A 19,929-nucleotide genomic window follows, 5' to 3' on the forward strand; every position below is an offset into this window, starting at 1 on the left:
CGTGCCGTGCGGAGGTCCTCCCCCAGGAGGGTTCGAACAAAGTTTCACCAGAAAGAATTTTGATGTGTCAGTTTGAGACTATTCAGCATCAGCTGGTGGTACTGAAACTGTCAGGCATTAATTTTGTCTCACCTTCACATTAACACATTCAGTTCTGAGTCATATAGAGAGACTCTTTTGCATTTGTGTGGGTTCACGATTTAGAGTGAAACTCAAAATTGAAAATGTCAGGTTGTAACTGTCTCTTCAATTTGGGGACATAACCTCTTTAGATTAGCGTTCCCTGTTCAGAGATGGTAAACGTGCAGCACGTCGCACAGAGCTGTGGTGACAGTAAGGAATCTCCACTATGTAAATGAGCCTTATTGAAAAAAGGAAAGGTAACGTTACTTTACACTGAGACAAATACACGTGTCTGAACCATACAGCAGTTTCACAACATGTTGGTTATGTAGACGGGTGATTTTAATTTGGCCACAGGTGGATGTGAGAGTTTGTTGTCACTCTGTGTCAGCCCTGTGACCCTCTGTGACGGCTGGGACCCCAAACTATCAGCTGTTAAGAGAATGAACTGATGGACCTCTAGTTGATGATGTATTTGGGTTGCTGCATGTTTGACTCGCTTTTGTTTGTTTTTAAAGTCATTCACAACCTTTATTTTGATTTTAATAGTCCTGTGGCAAAAATCACAGCGCATTACATTAACGCATGAATGAATCCAAACATTTACCTGGGAAAGAGAAGAGCCGGCTGTCCACGGTCCGAGCTATGGACTGCAACTTGACCACATCCATGGACTGTCCTATGTGCACGGTGGACGGCATGCTGCCCAGGGTGCCGCGCACAAACTCGGCCACCTCTTGCACCGTAAACATCTGCAGCAGCTCATCAAAGATGGCTGGGAACGAGTTCAAAAGTGCAGCCTGAGAATGAAATTAGGGACAGAAGAGGTGTTAATGACAAGAGGGGAGAGGTTCATTTAGGGAGGAGGGCAGCAGGGGGAGTTAGTCAAAAAAAAAAGGTTCGAGTGAACGAGAGAGAGAAGGAGTCGGTTATAAGGAACAATCCTGGTTTCAGTGACTGGAGTGTCCACAGGAGAGAGGTGCCAACCCACACGAGGAGTCATAAATCCACACAGGTCAGCAGGTAGACATCTCTTCAGATCCAGCTATTACAGTTTTTACAAAACAGCTCGTACGAAGAGGCACAGAAGTTATTCCACAGCAGAAAACAAACCAGAGCTGGAAGTGAAAGGTTTGAAAAAAGGAAGACAAAGCACACACACTAGCAAGTCAGGGGTATCAATCATTAATAACATGGTTCAAACAGAGTGAACGGACACAAAGACGGATTTTAGCACAAAGAAGCCGCAGCAGACGTGGCGTTTTGGACAAACAGGTTCATTCTGGTGTGAACTGGACTCAAAGCGGCACAAAACTGAAAGCTGCTGAACTCTGGATGAAAACTTCTTCTCCACTCTTTGTATTTTTACTAACAATATTTCACCTCTTCTAAAAATAAAGATAATCTAAGCCTATGAGGTCCAGTTTTAGTTCCACTTTTTAATGTTTTCTTTAAGAGTTCTTCTGGTGAAAATTGTGAATTTTGGAAAATGTTTAGAGGCCTCATTGAAAAATAGGAAGAAGTACATGAGATTAATTTATTTCAACGAGTTTGTTCTTATTGCGTGAATCAAGTGGCTGAAAAAGTCCAAATCCTGCAGTACCTGTAAAGGCCACGTGAGCCTGGATCTAAGGACAGCAGAGACGCGTTTACAGCCAAGAAATATTTTTGTCTCTACAGCGAGTGAAGTGAAGAGTTATCAGGAATGATGTCATTAACAAACATGCTCTCAGTCAGAGGACGTGTGTGACCAGCGAGTGCAAGAGGACATCGTGTACTTGTGTGTTATATCAGCCGGGACGTGTGTGCGGAGGACCACAGGTGTGTGTGTGGTTAGAGCTCTCTGAGGTGAAATGGGACTCTGGGCTTCACGGGGTTAAAGGGGTGCTGTGGGTTTCTTCCAGACGTTTACTTACTGACAGCGGAGTCGGCCGCAGAGCGTTGGCGCTCACGGCCTGAGTGCAGTTGGCCTGTCCGCTGCCAGGAACCTGTCCTGGGACAGTGGACTGCAGTTGGCCCGGGGCAGGAGCTAGTGCTAAGGGAGCGGGAAGCCCGGCGCCGGGACCTGGGACTTGATTTGGGCCCGGACAAGGCTGGGGGCCCTGTGGTATTTGGGTGTGGAGGAGACCCAGGAGGAATAATAGGGACCCAATTGAAGGAGCAAAGATTTAGGGGAAATTGAAAGAGAAGATGAGGAAAGGAAACAAGGAAAGATGCGAGGTACAAGTGGAAAAAGGAACAGAAGTGAAATAAAAGTCAGATTAAGGCAACTACAAGAAGATGGGAAGCAGCTAAACTAAAGTGCATTTTACTGTTAGCTGTCTACTGTAAACTATGACGACACAACAGTTTCAACATCAAAATCACAACAATAAACGATTTTTGTCTGCTTCATAAACAAGGAAGAAAAATGTTTTTGTTGCAGCAGGTTTCCTCACCTGAGTGAAGATGAGCGTCTCGGAGTTGCGGCTGTCCAGGCTGAGCACGAAGCGGATCGACTGAAAGAGTTCTTGGACGCTGGTGCGAAACTGCTCCTCCTCCATGCCACACGTGGCCCGAGAGTAAAGGATCCGAGACTGGATGATGAACTTGAACAGATACTCCAAAGCCTGAGAGGACGTGCAAACAAAGAAAAGAGAAGCATGAAATATTCACTCGGGGTTTTTTTTGTTCTAGAAGAAACACAAACCTCAAATGTTTTAGGAGTACAGTGTTCCCTCGTTTATCACGGATGTTGATAACCTGCGAAAGGTGAAATCTGCGAAGTAGCGAACGTTTTGTTTTTTTACAACTATCATAGATGTTTTAAGGCTGTGAAACCGCCTCACTACACACTTTATACACTTTTCTCAGACAGGCATGAACATTTTCACACATTTCTCTCGTTTAAACTCTTAAAGTTCAAACCTTCGTAGAAGAATACGTCCAGTATTATATATATATATGTAATTTAAACTGTTTCCTCTCTGTTTTATATTTGTAGCACTTTGGTCAACATTGTTGGATGTAAAGTGCGTTATAAATAAAGATGCTATGCTATGCTAAAGAAACCAAAGATAAAACCCTGTTTTCAGGTCCAGAACACGGGAACAGAGCAGCTGCCAGAGAATTCAACATTTATCGATCAATGGTACGGACGTAAAGGAAGCAAGAAGAATGAGTTGGGTGAAGTTTGACTTATCTGACTACTTTGTTTCACTTAATGCTCCTTAGAATCCTTTGACGTCGACACTGTTGTGTTTGTTGTCTTGCAAAGATTTATGTAAATTGACAAGCTGAACGCATTCTGTGCAGTACAGGAGACACGGCACGAGATTGATTGAAAATGGTCTACAGCCAATCAGGACGCAGAACGCAATGCGCTGCAAAAACAAAAAACAACGTGAAAATTGCACTAAAAAAATCGGCGAAACATCGAGGCTACGAAAAGTGAACCGCGATGTAGCGAGGGAGCCGTGTACACTTTTTTTAAAGGATGGGTAATTTAAGTTAAATGAAATATTCCCTCTTTAAGCTTTAGTTTCTCTTGGTTCGAGCATCAGATTACTTATTTTAAATGAACAGGAGGGTTTCCTCAGAGTTCAGAACAGAGACTAAAACACAAACTTTGACTCACAATCATGTAGCTTGTCCAGGTTTTAATAACATGAACGCCAACGATGCTTTTAGTGACAAATATGACCAAACTGACAAAGACTTAAAAAGACTTCCTGTAAATTTTATTTAACGACATTATTTTCAGTTAGCTTGTTTTTCTAGTTTCCTTTTTTTTATTGCTTCACAACCAGTTTTAGTTTTTAGTTTAGTTCAGTGTATTAATCTCGTTTTTATACTTCCACATTGTGCCATTCTGTGCAAATGCACAGAAGACATAAAACTGTCTGTAAACTCATCACTCTGTCACATGGTTGTGGGGGAACTTCGGCCGCTCATTTAGCTCGTGCTCTTGTTCTTGTGGGTTTGCGAGACTCATTGATGCACAGCTCCACCTCTGTCTGAGCTGTTTGTGCTGATATCCTGTGTTGGTTTTACCCACGGCCTGAGTGCAGTTGGCCTGTCCGCTGCCAGGAATCTGTCAAAAGCATGTCTGAGTTACAAACTGTGAAATCCCCACTGAGGCTGGTTTGGTGAAACGCGTGGTTATCAGGATGTGAGATCAAATTCTGAAGTCTGAAGACTGCTTACTCAAAATGTTTGCTGGCTTTAAGTCTAGTTTTGTTTTCTTTTTTTCCTTTTCTTTTTGCAAAACCTACCAGCTACAGATAATTAAAAGTGTTCTTTTCATCTGGAGCTTACGCCTTTATCACATCTGCAGGAGACAAGATCCTATTTGTATCTGGACAGAGATCCCAGGATGCACCAGGACAGAAACATCTGCAGCATCTGGGCTGCTCCTTGTTTACAGCAATGGTTAAGAAAGTTAGTGGAAGAATAAAGCAGACAGAAACAGGCTAAAACTCCTTGGACGCAGTTTATAAAAGATAAATCTGGAGACTGCAGCATGTGTCAAAGCTGTCCTCAATAATTCACGCCGTCCACTTTTTACATGACAGTGTGACCCATTTGGGATGGATGCTTGAGTCGGATAAATATTTTAACGTGCTGAGCAGCGTTTGTCTACTAAATGTGGTACGTTCTGCACATCTGTGTGGGATGGTGCATCTATTCCCAGCTCTGCTACGTCACTGATGTAGTTCTGAATGCATGCAGTCATATTTTACCTGAGAAGAACGTCCAGTGGGAGGAATTAAAAAGTTGAAAAGGTGTTTTTTTGTTTAAAAAGCCTTTATGGTGAAGACTGTTATATAAAACTCAGTGAAGAGATGAAAAATGCCAACAGCCCTTCATGTGTTTGATTATTCGGAGTTCAGTGTTCAGGTCAGTGCTCCACCCAGGGTGGAGCTCTTACCCTCATGGCTTCCTGTATGTGGTCCTGCCTCACCACCTCAGCAGAGCGATCCATGTACCACTTCAGACAGCGGATCAGCTCCCTGAAACACATTTAAAAAGCCACACAGGGTTGATTCTCTGCACTGGAAGGAGTGCAAACGTAGCATTACTTTAATAAAGGACCCGTTCAGCCCAGGATGGCTCTGTAAATAAATGCTTAGATTTTCCTTTTGTTGTGATAGTCGCAGCACTCTGCAGGACCAAACATGTACGGAAATACATCACAAAGACCTGAAAAACTAAAATTTGTGTAGTTATAATAACTATATGTGTCTTTTTTTATTTTCTGCCAGTCGACCCGAGATCGAGATCTTTGTTTCATCCTCTATAAAATATTTAGTCAGTGCAAAACTAATTTTCAGACTCTTACTAAAAGCAAAACTTCTCATGTAATATATCTGGATGAGGTCAAAGTTAAATGAGCATGAAAAGCATGCAATCCTGCGCCAGTTTTCCATACTGTATTTATCTCTGATGCCCTTGAGCCACCGTGATGAAATAAATCCAGGAGAAGTCAAACTGCAATAAAGGCAAACGACGTGTACACGAATATACAATCACACAGGCTGTTAGTTAGAGAGCAACACTCACTTGTAAGCTAACGCTCCAGCAAAGTGCTTCTGGATGTAAGTGTCCATCACCGGCCTGAAGTGGTAGTATTTACTGTCCCTGAGCAGGTTTATAATGAACACCTGTGAGACAGACAGAGACTGTGATCAGTGAGTGTGATGCTTGAGTGACGCTTAAATGCACAGAAAATGAATCATAATTTACAGTCGCAGTGAAAAAAGTACGGCCTCTTTCAAAGCGAAGGGTTTAGCTATAAAGAGATTTAAAAAGGAAATGGTGCTACTAGCCCTCATGTTTGGAGCAGTTAAATAGAAGCTCAGAGGAACCTGAACACATAGCATTTTATACCATGTCATTACTTATGAAACACAAACTGAGCCACAGTGCAGAGGCAGTGTGTGAAAGTCTATCACACGATGCAGCAATAACTTCATCTCTCTCATCGTCATCGACAGTCTGCTGCTGTGCTTGGGATCATTGTCCTGCTGAAGCTTCTGACTGGACAGAGCTTTTCATACGTTGTTGTTCAGCTCGTATTTACAGATGTGCAGGCACCAGGTTATTGTTTATATTTTAGTGCTTTCTTTGTGATCATGTGATCATGACCCCACAGTATTTTATTTTCCTGTTACAGCGTAACCTTCTTTCATCACCCACCCACATTTTCCAAATTTAACTGTAACTCTTATTCCTGTTGCACAGTCATACTGAAATTAGAGTAAAAAAAATGACAGAATAAAAAGTCTTTCAGCTTTCAGGGTTTAGGGTGTGTCAGAGCTCCTGTTTCCAGTAACTCAGAGGATGACATCAGTGGGACTGAAACTGACAGTTAGCCTCATCTGTATTAGATTGTTTCTTCTGCAAGTCTCTAAATCCTCATTATTAAATTTAATGAAACTCATTATTTGTTACTTTTGTTTGTTTACTTTATTTTCTCCTTCTTCGTGCACTGCCCACGCCACACTCACCAATGACTGAAAAACCAGCGGCCCATATTTGTCTGTGTTGTCATCCAAGATGGAGAACAAGGTGTCCAGAATGTCCTGAAGAAACTGAGACACACACACACACACACACACACACACACACACACACACACACACACACACACAATGACATGTCTTCAGTTTAGTAAACAGCTGCTGAAAGTCCTGCTGAGGAAAATGGCTTACATAATGGCGGAAAGAAAATTTCCGTTATTAGTTATTTATGAACACCACATGACAATTTTTAAAGAATCAAACCTTTTCATGGTATCCTCCCAGTTGCTGGTTGTCTACAAGCTAATGTTAATGGGACCACAGGAGTATTACAACACCTGTAGAGCTCTTTTAACACATGCTTTAAAAAATCACCTCAAACCACCTCAGAGATCACCAACAAACACGTCCTGCCCAGCAACATGGCAAATGTCTTACACAGCAAATCTGGCACAGCTACAGAATATTATGATGATCCACGATACAAGTGTTTACACATATTAAACAGAACAATCTCCCCACCTGTTCGACTTCAAACCTCACCTTGACGATCTCTTCTCCGCTGACATGCCGAAGCCGTCCAAGGATGTCCATGACCCGGTCGGGATGGGCCTTCCACTTCAGCAGGGCCAAGAGGTCCACTGGAAGACAACAGGAATGTCAAACACCAGGAAAACAACGGAAAAAGGCTCATATTCAGACTTCAGCCTGTGAGCCGCAAAACAGCCGTTTAATATGTACAACGGAGTAAAAACTGTCATAAATGAGGAAGCCACTGTTAGCGCAGCACAAAGGCTGAAAGCAGGTGTCTGTATGCCAGAACCATAATAGATGGTGACAGTTTTTCCTCACTTTAATGCTGTCACCTCAAGCTGCTTTATGTCAGGTTACGACTACAATATCAGAAAGAAACGCCAACAATCATACGAGCCCGTATATGCAAACACTTGGTGACAGTGGAATTAAAAACAGTCTGAAATTCTCATGTGTAATCGTGCATATTTAAGCACATTATCCACGAGCGGCTCAAACGCCGGCTGCAGATCAGCTGCGTACCGTTCTGGGTGAGCTTGGTGGAGGAGAGCTGTGTGGAAATCCAGAAGGTCTCTTTCATGCTGCGCTGGAAAATGAGGCTGGAGGGGATGTTGGGACAGCTGTTGAAGTCCTCCTTACAGCAGGGCAGCCCCAGGTAGAGGGCGTGGTTACTGAAGGTCGTGTTTTCATCACACTGAGGACACGAGACACCGAGAAGGAGGAAAGGAAGGAAGGAAAGCGCTTACAATAGATCTGTGCACCTCATTGACAAAGTGTAGCTGCAAAACTGAGTCAAAAGCTGCAAACATGAAGCTTGTGTGTGAACACTGTACAGCAGGAGTGTCCAACTCCAGGCCTCGAGGGCCGGCAGGCTTTAGATGTGTCCTTGATCCAGCACAGCTGATTTAAATGGTTAAATTACCTCTTCAACATGTCTTGAAGTTCTCCAGAGGCCTTTTAATGAACTAATCGTCTGATTCAGGTGTGTTGACCCAGGGTGAGATCTAAAACCTGCAGGACACGGCCCTGAGGCCTGGAGTTGGACCTGCTGTACAGTTTTGGTGAGCAACAGTAAAGGTGTTGTGGATATCATGTACAAAGTGTACACAACATTTAAAGTGAACTTTATAGTTATACTGTGAGATTACTGAAGTACAGTTCACATATATACTAACTAAATATTGTCATTTCTGCTGCAATCATCAGCCAACAGAAAGACTCCTCTGCAGAATAAATGAGTAACGTGTGATGAAGGCTGATGAGTAGCAGCCAGGAAACAGAAAAGCTCTAGTGTAGCTGACCTTGTAGACATACAGCTCGTGGCTCTCATCAGAGAGAGTAGTTCCATCCTCTCTCATTAGAGGCGTGAAGGCAAAACCAAACAGCTTTTTCTCTCCTTTGTCCTTTGCTGCAGAGAAAATGACGAAGAAGGAACATGTGAGAGGAGAAACGCACCAAGTGTTCGGTCAAAAAGCACCGAGGTTAAATGTCTCTCAGATTATTAGAGATGTATTCAGAAAACCAGTTCATTACTTCACTATTGTAGACAAAGTGATACAGCCTGCATATAAGAAGGTCAAAGAGTAACTTGGTTATGCTTTTAATGTTATATTTAGATATATTTTCTATAAATGTCACCACCTGCTTGAAGCAGCACCTAATCAGTCTGGGAGGATTATAGTGAGCAGCCAGCTGCTGTATCTGCATGCCAAGAAATGCAGATGCATCTGTCATCTTATTACACGGTTCTGGGTTTTATTTTTACAATAAGCCTCCTTCGCACCTCCACGAGTGCCTGTTCTTGGATCCTCATTTATTTTCTCCACACGGATCATCCCATTAGCCATGACAGCCCCAGTATTAACACAAGTAACACACTCACTGGAGCAGTGTCTGAACTCGAAGCGCAGGTGGGACCCTCTGAAACGGTCGATGGGAATCGGCAGTTTGATCACCTCGCTCCATCGCGGGCTGTTGTTATGGTAGAGCACAAAGGAGCGGTGCTCTGGCACGTTGGGCTCACCTGAACCCAGACTGATGCAGTCCTACGGAGCATGTGCAGAAGCAGACAAACAACGAGATCAGTGACACTGCAGTTACAGAAATATGTACCAAGAGAAGAAGAAGAGTTACCCAGTGAGAAAAAAGCAAAAAATACCTTAATCCACTCAAATACAGAAAGTATGTGTGGATAAAACTCACACACAATCCTTTACTAAGCACATACACTGTTTGGTTGTGCTGTGAGTCATTCAGCATTTCTTTTGTACATGTTGAAAAGAGCAGTGTCTTCTCTCACCTCTAACTGTGGTGACATACTCTGAAAATTTGAAAAAGGCCAGTTGTGGGCAGCAGAGATGGGCAGTAACGTGTTACTTATAACGCGTTACTGTAATCTGATTACTTTTTTTCAAGTAACGAGTAAAGTAAGGGATTACTATTGCAAAAACGGTAATTAGATTACCGTTACTTTCCCGTAGGAACGCTGCGTTACTGCGTTACTAAAACCATGATTTTTTTGCGAGAGTGTCTCATGACAGTGTCTCACGACAGTGACGTAAGCGAGTGCGCAGTTAGTGACAACAGCTGTGTGCAGATCAACAAAGGATAATATATGGAGTGCGGGACAGAGTGTGAGCGTGCAGCGTTTAAAGCGTGGAAGTACTGACCTTACTTTGAGTTTGATTCCATAAAAAGTGACAAAAACATTAGTGTCCGCTGTGCGTGGGAAGAAAACTTCTTTTTACAGCGAAAAAACCCCTAAACTTCCAACAAGCACCGAGTAGCTATGACATAATGGGAAACTCACAGAGAAACTCGCGGATTCTTCCACTGACCGCGGCACACCTGCACCAGGGTAAACCTCCGCCTGCCCCACTCCTGCTTTACAGGTGAAAATAGAGCAACAGGACCGCTGAGTCTTTGACTTTATTTATTTTCTGCTGTGTTTTACTTGCATCTATTTGAAAGACTGAGTGTAAACACAAAAAATATTTTATTTTATGTGCTGGAATGTGCAGAAAATAGGTTTAAATGTTAAACTAATTTATTCAAGTCAGAGAATGTTGCATATAATTAAATGTTTGCTTGATGCATAAAGTTAAAAGATTAAAAAAAAGTTTTAAAAAGAGACTTTTCCATTTGATTACATTTTGTATGATGGATTATGCAGAAAAAGTAGAATTGGGCTGAAAGATCTATCACTTTATCACCTCTTCAGGTTGTAAATTGTGTTTTTAAAGAGTAACTAATTACTTTTGAAAATAAGTAATCAGTAAAGTAACAGGATTACTTTTTTGGGGAAGTAATCAGTAATTAGTTACTGATTACTTTTTTCAAGTAACTTGACCAACACTGGTGGGCAGCAACTAACTTAAAATGTTTATTGTCACTGTGGGGTTTTTTTTTTCAGATTTGATTCATATATTATGCGTTTATATTGTCTGTGTTTATCATTTTATGTCTTACGTTTTTACTTTTTTCTACATATATCTACAAAATAAATACATAATTAAGTACTACTTGTTATATTCTGGTCTCATTCACGACAGACTCCAGAATATCTATTTCCTACCCAACGGGGTAGTGAGTTTTATTAACAAGTCATGCCACTCAGATTGGTCCTCTGCCATGTTCAACAGCAACATACAGCCTAACAATCCTTACTTGTGTGTCACTCTAAAACGTTTTACTGTTTTGGAAATGTGTTTTGCTTGGTCTGCACAAAAACCAAAAACAATTCAACTTTGATAACAGATATATGATTAACTTGTTACTTTTAATGGCTAAATTTCATATTCACAAGTCCAAATGTTTAGGAAGACATCCCTCTTTTTATGTATTCTCCTTTGAACTTGTACAGTATCTTAACTCAATTAAGAACTCCACTAACCCAAAAGCTATAAAAACTATTGGTGTTTGTGAAAAAATCAAGATCTTTCAATCACTTTATTCTTTGGCTTGATCAGTTACTTTCCCCCTAGCATATTTATGTTGTTGTTTCTGAATACTGTTCTTGTATTTGTTTATCTATGCATAGAATTCTTTTGTAAGTACAACACCATTAATATAGTACTGTTTAATTCCATTTTGTATTGTACTGATGTTTAAATAAAGGTTTATTAAAAAAAATGTTCTAGGATCAACATTGCAAGTGACCAATCAGAATGTTGTGACGTCATACTTTTGCGACTTGGTAAACACCGGCGTAAAACAAAAAACTGTACTTAAGCTGCGTGAAACCGCCTCTGTCCGCCGATCAACAGACCCTGACCCTAACCCTTTAATAAACAGTAAGCAGAATTGATGTTGTCCTTGCAACATTGGAATTTCATAAATGCACGAATGGCTTGGCGCGCAAAAGAATAACGTCACAACAATGTGATTGGTCACTTCCAATGTTGAACCTGGAACAACATTTTCATGGTCTGGGAACAACACCGACACTAGTATATCAGATCATCCGCTCAGAACAGAGGGACTTCCACGAGTTTCTCTGAATCGACAACAATGAAACGCTTCGCTGCACTTATCCTGATCGTCACCACATCGCTGACCGGTAACACTGTGTAAAATGTATATTACTAAAAACGTTGTACGGTCTTTTATGTGCAGTAGCAAAGTGTCGAGTCGTGCCGTGCAGCAGGTGGGTTACTGGATATTTGAGAAGATGGTGTCTGTTATCGGATCAGCAAAAAAACGCCAAATGTGTCAACTGTGACACTTGTGAGGTTATCTCAAACACACTCCGTCAGTCTTGATGCTGTTGAACAACAAAGTGTTTAAAAATGTGGCGAGTTTACCTGGTGATATCCTCATGCGCGACTCGATCGCGAAAACAGCAAACAATTAACATGTGAGTGAAGTTGGCCCCCCCACCTTCTTCAAATCCAACAAAAGTGGTATCAAACGTTTGTGCTGCAAAAATTTTCGTTTGTGCTGCTATCATTTTAAAGATATTAATAAAAATTTCTAGAGGTCATGGACTGGCGTTGTACCAAAAAGCGATCGCCTGCCAAAAACTGATTTCCAATGTTTCAGCGTGTTTTTTTTGTTTGTTTGTTTGTTTTATGCGTAATATGTATGTTTGTAAATGGATTTCGGTGAACTTCGGTCTTACAAAAGACATTTTTAATGTTAATGACATTTTTTAACTGCACAAATAAAGGATATATAAAAGTCCCTGCTAAAAACTGTTTGCGGCATCTACCTTTTTACAGGAATGTTGTTTGTGGCTCAGGATGACTTAATATCATTCATGAGGGATACATTTGACATATGTTTCACGTATTATAGACTAACAAGTTATTTATAGCAGTTTAAATACAAGCAATCAGTTTTTGGCAGACAATCGTTTTTTTGGCCCACCGGGAATTTTCCCGGTGGGCTGATGGACAGAGGCGAAATTAATGCGGTAAGAAACCTGATGGATGGACGTCATTAGAAAGTGACAGATTGAAGGATTCAGGTAAAATGAATGGCTGCCTTTCCTAATAGCTAAAGTGTAGCTTTTAATTATAAGCAGGGCAACTAAGAACCTAAAACAGCTGTATCACCGTGATTAAAGAAAAGCCATTTCAATATCAATTATCAAACAAAAATGTGTGTTTGTATATATTTATTTTTACATGTTATTTCTACATGTTTTTCAGTGCCCACACTCACTAAAGTGATCGTGGAAGAAGGGAGCGCTGCCGTTCTGCCCTGTGCTCTCAGCAGCAAACAGGACATCACTAATGTCCTGTTTGACTGGAAGAAGGGTCATCAGGAGGTGTTTATGTATGATGCTGGTGTCCATTACAATAATGGACGACCAGGCCAAGATGGGCAGTTCAAAGGTCGGGTCTCTCACCTGGAAGAAGAACTGAAACACGGTAACGCCTCCATAAGGATCAACAACACCAGGGTGTCTGACAGTGGGAACTACATGTGTCTTTTTCCACGGCTCAACCCCCCGAGAACGTTCAGCGTGCAGCTCATTGTCAGTGAGTGTTTTTAAATAAGCCAAACTTATGTTGATTTGAATTACAGACTGTGGCTGATTTTCTTTTTAAAAAAAACTGAAACTAAAGACATCCAGAGATTAATGCTCATTGTAAGATTAATACATATATTTATGTAAAAGGTTATATATATATGCATGCTTTGAGTCACACCTTTTTCTGTGCTTGCTCATGCTTCCCCCAGCAGCTGTGCAAGAAGTCGCCCTGTTTCCTGAGAGACTTCTAACTCTGAGCTCACTTCTTACCGTCTTTCTTCAGTACACACTGTAAGTCACAGCGTGACTGGTGTTACCCAAAGCTTGATTCCCTACAGTTAACATGTTCACAGTTTACAGTGTTAGATTTGTGTGATTTGCCTTTTCTTTCACTAACCTGACCGTCTTACTAAACTGTGGCAGGCACCTTTGTGTGGGCTAAATCACCTGCTAGCAGATTTCCTAGCTTGCCTAATCTTCTCTCTGCATAGCGACTAATTTTATTTGCATGCTGAAATAATAATACATTAATGTCTTTGTGAAGAAGTGAAAGGATGCTAAGACTAGAGAATGGCTGTGCAGTCAGCTCATGTATAAAAGCCCTGCTTTTGGTTTTCACTTGTATGATTGCATGCTCTCAGAAATCTGAGTTCATAATAAAAATGCTAAGACTGAGCAGATGACCAGCTGTGAATTCATGTGAGCAATACAACTGTACAGTAAGCCTAAAGGGAGAGAGCCCACAGACTGAGTACAAGAACTTACTCTCAAGTCTTAAATGTATGAAAACTGTTCAGTCTGAAAGCTTTCAGCAGCCATGATATGCTGTAATCCATCTGCATCTTTGCCTTTAAGGTCCCTCCTACATGGACAGATTAGCTGAAAACATTCTTGGTGAGTCCTGATTTTGATTATGTCACTGACATCTAAATCTGCAATGTGTGTGAATGACTTCATCTCTGCAGGCCTGAGTATCATGTTTTTATGTCTGACCGTCTAAACTGGAGGCACCAAATCTAACACCACGCTCCCACACTGCTAACTGACACCGCTACTGCAGGAGCCGTCTGTGTGGAGACATTTATATGGTGACTTGAACAAAAAATTACATTTGAAATGTATTTTCACTGAACATTTTAATAATTGTACCCAGTCCTGCTAACTACAGGTATTTACTTCCATGCTTTCAAACAATCATTCCTCACTTATTTAGCATCACTTTTTCTCATAATTTGGTTGAACTGAAATGTATTCTACATTACCTCTGTGTTGTCTTTATGTTGGTAATCCATCAGCACACATTGCAAATTTAAATGTCTTTGAGATGATGAGAAGCAGAGACTTGTTATTTTGTATATCGGATGTACTTTCCAAACATCATGCACAATCACGTCACATCTGCAGGCTGCTTTTTCACCGACCTCCAGCTCTGCTTTTCCTCTGTGGGCTGTTACAAACTTTACTCTGCTTCCTTGTTTTGCATTTGAACGTTGCACATGATTAGTTCTGTCCCTGCATGCTCTAACACACTATAATACTTGTTAACTGACTCAAACAGAACATCAGAGCTGTGAATGTGCAGCTCTGCACACAGGAGGAAATAGAAGAGTGAGGGAGAAAGTCTGTGTCGTTTTTTCCCCATTTCCGGTCGTGGGCGATCGTGGCTCAAGAGTTGGGAGTTTGCCTTGTAATCGGAAGGTTGCCGGTTCGAGCCCTGGCTCGGACAGTCTCGGTCGTTGTGTCCTTGGGCAAGACACTTCACCCGTTGCCTACTGGTGGTGGTCAGAGGGCCCGGTGGCGCCAGTGTCCGGCAGCCTCGCCTCTGTCAGTGCGCCCCAGGGTGGCTGTGGCTACAATGTAGCTGCCATCACCAGTGTGTGAATGTGTGTGTGAATGGGTGGATGACTGGATGTGTAAAGCGCTTTGGGGTCCTTAGGGACTAGTAAAGCGCTGTACAAATACAGGCCATTTACCATTCCGGTCTGAAACTTCTTGATTAGCTAACTTGAAAGCAGGCCTTAACTCTATTTTTACCTTCTGTGCTGTGCTACTGTGCTGTGTGAAAATGGTTAAAGCTGATGTATGAGCTACTAACATACATCAGCAAAGTTAATGACTGAAGAGAGGAAAAAAGAGAAATCTGTGGTGCATCTGTTTGATGAGCGGTCAGCATGGAGCTGCTGGAGATTTAATACACTGGGACAAAACCTGAACACTTTCTAGGTTTCTGTTGACCACCAAAGTTTCGGCTTAATTTTCATCACATTTTAGGTTCATTCTTTTGGCGTGCTGTGGTTTTATTTTTCTAAGCTATTTAAGTAGCTGTAGACAAAATGTCATATTATCACATTTCTACAAACTATTTACATGATGTTCTATTTACAGGCGCGTCTATGACACCATATACTGCCATACTTAATGTCACAGAGGACGGGGTGACGCTGAGATGTGAGGTTCCAGGCGTTTTTCCCAAACCAAAGTTGGAGTGGCAGGACAGCAATGGAAACGTTCTCCCTGCCGAGGAGCCACAGGTCTCTGAAAAGCGAGGACGCTACTACGTCTCCCTGAGATCCACCGTTAGCAGGACAACAACTAACCTGTTTGTTTGCGTAGCCAGGCAGGAGGACATCCACCACCAGACTAAAGCAGAGATCTATGTGCCCGGTGAGATTTCTCTTCTTTGTTGGGTTTAAATTGGTGTTTTATTATTAGTTTTTCTATATTTAAATAAAAGTATTTTTGGATACAGTATGACATTTATAACCTTGCTGTTTTTCATGTGTTTCAGAGAAAATATTTGAGGAATGCAAAGTGTCAGATCAGATCAGTGTTCATGGCTGGAGTGTTGTGCTTGGAATTCTGATTGGAGCTGTGGGAACGTTATTCACGATCGGCGCCATCGGAACATGTCAGAGAGGTACGTTTAAAAAGAAATGACGTTAATAACCATCTGCAGGGTGCAAAAATACTGATTTCATGTTATTGTTTTTGCATTTTCTCTGTGTGTCGTGTAACACTCTGGACTCTGGTATGTGAATAGATGCAACACCGCACTGTTAGAGATGCAGACTTTTGAACTGATGGTCTCTCCCCTCTTTAATCCTTGTTTTCCAACAATCATTTTACATTTGGATTTGTCTGACCTCAGAACAGTTTTCCAGAGCGGTGGTTTAGATCATGATTACACGTGGCTTATTCTTTCCACGATGGAGCTTTAACCTGCGTTTGTGCACGGCTCTGTGAGCAGTGATCCTGGGCCCATGCACTCATGTCCATGACAGAAGCACGCCATGCTAACAGTAAAAATATTTACTGTCTGCATGCAAGGTTGTGTGTGTGTGTGTGTGTGCAGTCTGTAAAAGTACAGAACCATAAATGTTCTTATTTTCTAGTTTTTTTTTTGTTTATTTGTTGTTTGTTTGTTTTTTATTTTTTCACAGACAGGACAGTGGATATTTCCAGAATCTGTCTCTGCTTGTTAGATGGAAACCTAAACCACAGTGACACCCAAAACCATTTAGTTTGGAGTATAAACAGTCATTCACATAAGCGATAAACACATTTACTGAGAGAGAATGAAAGCAAATTCAGCTCTCAGGTATCATTTAAGTGTGTCAGTCTTCCTCATACTTCCTGTTTGTACTGTGACTAATAAAGGGTAAATGCTAAATAAGACTAAAATCTAAACTAGTTATTTAAGTTTTGAGTAATTATCTGATTTGTTCATAAAGGGAAACAACAGTTTCCATCTGTCCTGTCGTACCATCATGAAAGGTGGTACAACAATAGAGTTAGACTGACTGGTGGTTATGCTATTAAGGTTATACACAGTTAAATTTGAACCTACATACTGTAAATTAAAAATAATGTGACAATATGATCAGTCTGTAAAAGGACAGAAACATAAAGTTGTGTGTTTTTTGTGTGTTTGACTCAGATCGCTGTGGACCGTACACCACAGTTCTGAGTCCCAGTACCTGTAGCAAGTGTGGAGAAACCGTGGACAAGAGTGGCCCCAACAGCCGTGACGCACCAACACCTGGGCCAGCTGAGCACACAACACATTTGAGTGATACTCAAAGGTCAACTGAAAGGGGTCCTTCAGGTAAGCGAAGTCAAGGAGTGAAAACGTATTTGAATGGGAACCTTTAAGAAAGGTGTGATAGGCTGGCTTGTTTTTGGTGGAAAAGTTGGAAGTTAAATGATAACATTTATGAAAAACACTGAAGCATGAACTTGTTTATTTCTACAGACTCATTCCAACGTGAACCTCAAACTGCAGAGCCTGTAAGTTTGAGCCAGTGTGGAGAAACATCGGACAAAGGTGCCACCAACGGCCGTGCTGTGCATGAGACAAACACAAACATCACTCAGAAGTCGGCTGGTTAGTGATGCGGTTACTCTGATCAACTGCATTCAAATTTAATTTTTTTTTTTTTAAATTTTGGCAGAACAGCAGTTTTCTCTGTTTTTGACTCAGGCTGTTCAGACTATTGATCATCTGCTAATGAGCTTTTCAATAAGCTCACCTCAGTTCCTGATCACACATCTCTGAAATCTCATCGTCAGCACAGAGAAATGCATTTACTGTCACTGAGAGTGGGTCCAACACTCCACTTGTGCCTTTGTTGGCTCAGCTGTTTCTGACACAACTCTTCTGTAGTGATCAGTTCAGTCAGATTCATCGTAACATGTAAGAAACGTGTCGCAGGCTATGAAGATTATATCTAATTCAAATAGACGGCCTTTCAGCCTGCCTGCATACTTTAAAAAAGGCTTTAGTTTCACACTGTCAGGTCATATCAGTGCACTGAGCTCATCATATGTTCTTAAGTGACGATGAAGAACATCTAATGTTGAACCAGTTCTTTCATTTCTGCAGGGAAACTAAAACATCTGAAAACTCAAGAAAAGCCAGGAGCAGAACGTGCCAAGGAAATAGGATCCAACGGAGAGATAAAGTTAGATGTAGAGCTGGACAGCAGGGACTGATGGAGATGTGAACCACTGTCTTACATTCAGTCTGTGCAAAAGTCATGAGCCAGCACTCATATTTGACGTAAGATTAGTACAGGAATTATTTAGAACATAAATTCTATTTTTTTGGGAATCACCAGAAAAAATACCAAGCAGTGGTTAGCACTGTTGCCTCACAGCAGGAAGGTTCCTGGGTTTGAATCCATCATGTGGTCTACGCAGGTTCTTTTGTGCCCTTTCCTCACAGTATTTTAAATATTTGGGAGTTATAATACATAAGGATCTCACAGAACTATTAGAAAGAAATTATTCACCAATACAAAAGAAAATCGAGGAAGATATAGCGAGATGGAATTTAATCTAACCTAAGTTTATATTTGAGAATAGATTGGAATAAAATGAATATACTACCCAAATTATTATATTTATTTCAAACAGTGCCAATAGAAATAAGCCAGAAACAATTTAATCAATGGGACAAAATGTTGTCAGACACATATGACAAGGTAAAAGGCTCCAAATTAGATATAAAACCTTAAAGTTCGCTAAAATAAGGGGGGGGGGGGGGGGGGGGCTTCCTTCTCTCTAGGATTATTATTGGGCAGCACAGTGAAGGCGGATGACATGTTGGTGTAATCCTTCATACGATGCTCAGTGGAGGGTCTGACCTCCATCCACATACAAGCTGTTATAGCAGACAGTAGCCTGCAAGATGTTATAGACACTATTGAAAATACACAGTTATTACAGACAGTCGTATGCTGGCATTGGGCAGTTTCACCTCTGTTAATCATCTGTAAGTAATATTGTTTGTTATCACTGAGACTACTTGTGTGCAGTGTTGGTCAAGTAACTAATTACTGATTACTTCCCCAAAAAGTAATCCGGTTACTTTACTGATTACTTATTTTCAAAAGTAATTAATCACTTAGTTACTTAGTTACTTTTTAAAAACACGATTTACAACCTGAAGAGGTGATAAAGCGATAGATCTTTCAGCCCAATTCTACTTTTTCTACATAATCCATCATACAAAATGTAATCAAATGGAAAAGTCTCTTTTTAAAACTTGTTTTATTAGTTTTAATCTTTTAACTTTATGCATCAAGCAAACATTTAATTATATGCAACATTCTCTGACTGGAATAAATTAGTTTAACAGTTAAACCTATTTTCTGCACATTCCAGCTCATAAAATATTTTTTGTGTTTACACTCAGTCTTTCAAATAGATGCAAGTGAAACACAGCAGAAAATAAATAAAATCAAAGACTCAGCGGTCCTGTTGCTCTATTTTCACCTGTAAAGCAGGCGGATGTTTGCCCTGGTGTTTTACTGCTTTAAAGTGTTTTCGTTTCTTTATATGAGGTTTGAACCTACAGGGGGCAGCAGGTACCCAAGAAATCATGAGACCGGCACAGAAACTAAAAGCATGTACTGAAGTGTGCACGGTCAACAACGTGGATTTCACACACATAAAAGAGCTGATAGTGGATTATACTGCTCATTTATTCTAACTTACAACATTTTCACTACTTTACTCTTACAGTCCAATAAAACAGGTCATTTCATCTCCAAAAAACATTGAAGTGGTTCATCTGCTGCAGCTGTTACTTAGTGTGTTTTAATTGTTTGCTAATTCTACTCTAAACTTGAACTAAACCATCAAAACACCAGAAACATGTTTGCTGTGAGCTACAAATTCTCTGCTGCCTTTAAAGAAACTTACTGCTATAAACCAGCCTAAAGTTTAACATTAGGCACAACTTCAAACTGATGAAAGACTTGTTTTTTTTGTTAGAAGAAGAAAGATGCTGAA

The 19,929-nt window shown here is 40.9% G+C and overlaps 2 protein-coding genes across 11 annotated transcripts in view; one reads left to right on the top strand and one right to left on the bottom strand.

Moving 5' to 3' along the window:
* Positions 1 to 19,929, bottom strand: part of LOC147331413 (dedicator of cytokinesis protein 3-like) — a 251,942-nt gene that overhangs the window by 27,860 nt on the left and 204,153 nt on the right. For 8 of the 10 annotated variants that reach the window (XM_086293678.1, XM_086293677.1, XM_086293681.1 and 5 more), the window contains 10 exons: positions 9,040 to 9,202; positions 8,459 to 8,565; positions 7,680 to 7,851; positions 7,167 to 7,264; positions 6,612 to 6,695; positions 5,665 to 5,765; positions 5,033 to 5,114; positions 2,562 to 2,732; positions 2,040 to 2,225; positions 731 to 923 (listed from right to left, as the gene is read on the bottom strand). In XM_086293678.1, coding sequence (XP_086149804.1) covers positions 731 to 923; positions 2,040 to 2,225; positions 2,562 to 2,732; positions 5,033 to 5,114; positions 5,665 to 5,765; positions 6,612 to 6,695; positions 7,167 to 7,264; positions 7,680 to 7,851; positions 8,459 to 8,565; positions 9,040 to 9,202 — 1,357 coding nt within the window. The remainder of the gene's footprint in view (positions 1 to 730; positions 924 to 2,039; positions 2,226 to 2,561; positions 2,733 to 5,032; positions 5,115 to 5,664; positions 5,766 to 6,611; positions 6,696 to 7,166; positions 7,265 to 7,679; positions 7,852 to 8,458; positions 8,566 to 9,039; positions 9,203 to 19,929) is intronic. The other 2 variants (XM_086293683.1, XM_086293682.1) reach the window with 1 other exon arrangement.
* LOC147331414 (butyrophilin-like protein 1) lies at positions 11,587 to 18,664 on the top strand. Its single transcript, XM_086293691.1, has 7 exons — positions 11,587 to 11,715; positions 12,809 to 13,141; positions 15,520 to 15,798; positions 15,923 to 16,051; positions 17,072 to 17,239; positions 17,387 to 17,518; positions 18,017 to 18,664. Exons 1-7 carry the CDS (start codon positions 11,667 to 11,669, stop codon positions 18,124 to 18,126), a joined length of 1,200 nt encoding a protein of 399 aa, XP_086149817.1. The 5' UTR covers positions 11,587 to 11,666; the 3' UTR covers positions 18,127 to 18,664.

Source organism: Aulonocara sp. 'chitande type north' Nkhata Bay, linkage group LG5 (assembly GCF_057382095.1).
Source record: "Aulonocara sp. 'chitande type north' Nkhata Bay isolate Kocher_YH1m ecotype deep benthic linkage group LG5, A_spYH_male_GT1.1, whole genome shotgun sequence".
Lineage (NCBI taxonomy): Eukaryota > Metazoa > Chordata > Actinopteri > Cichliformes > Cichlidae > Aulonocara > Aulonocara sp. 'chitande type north' Nkhata Bay.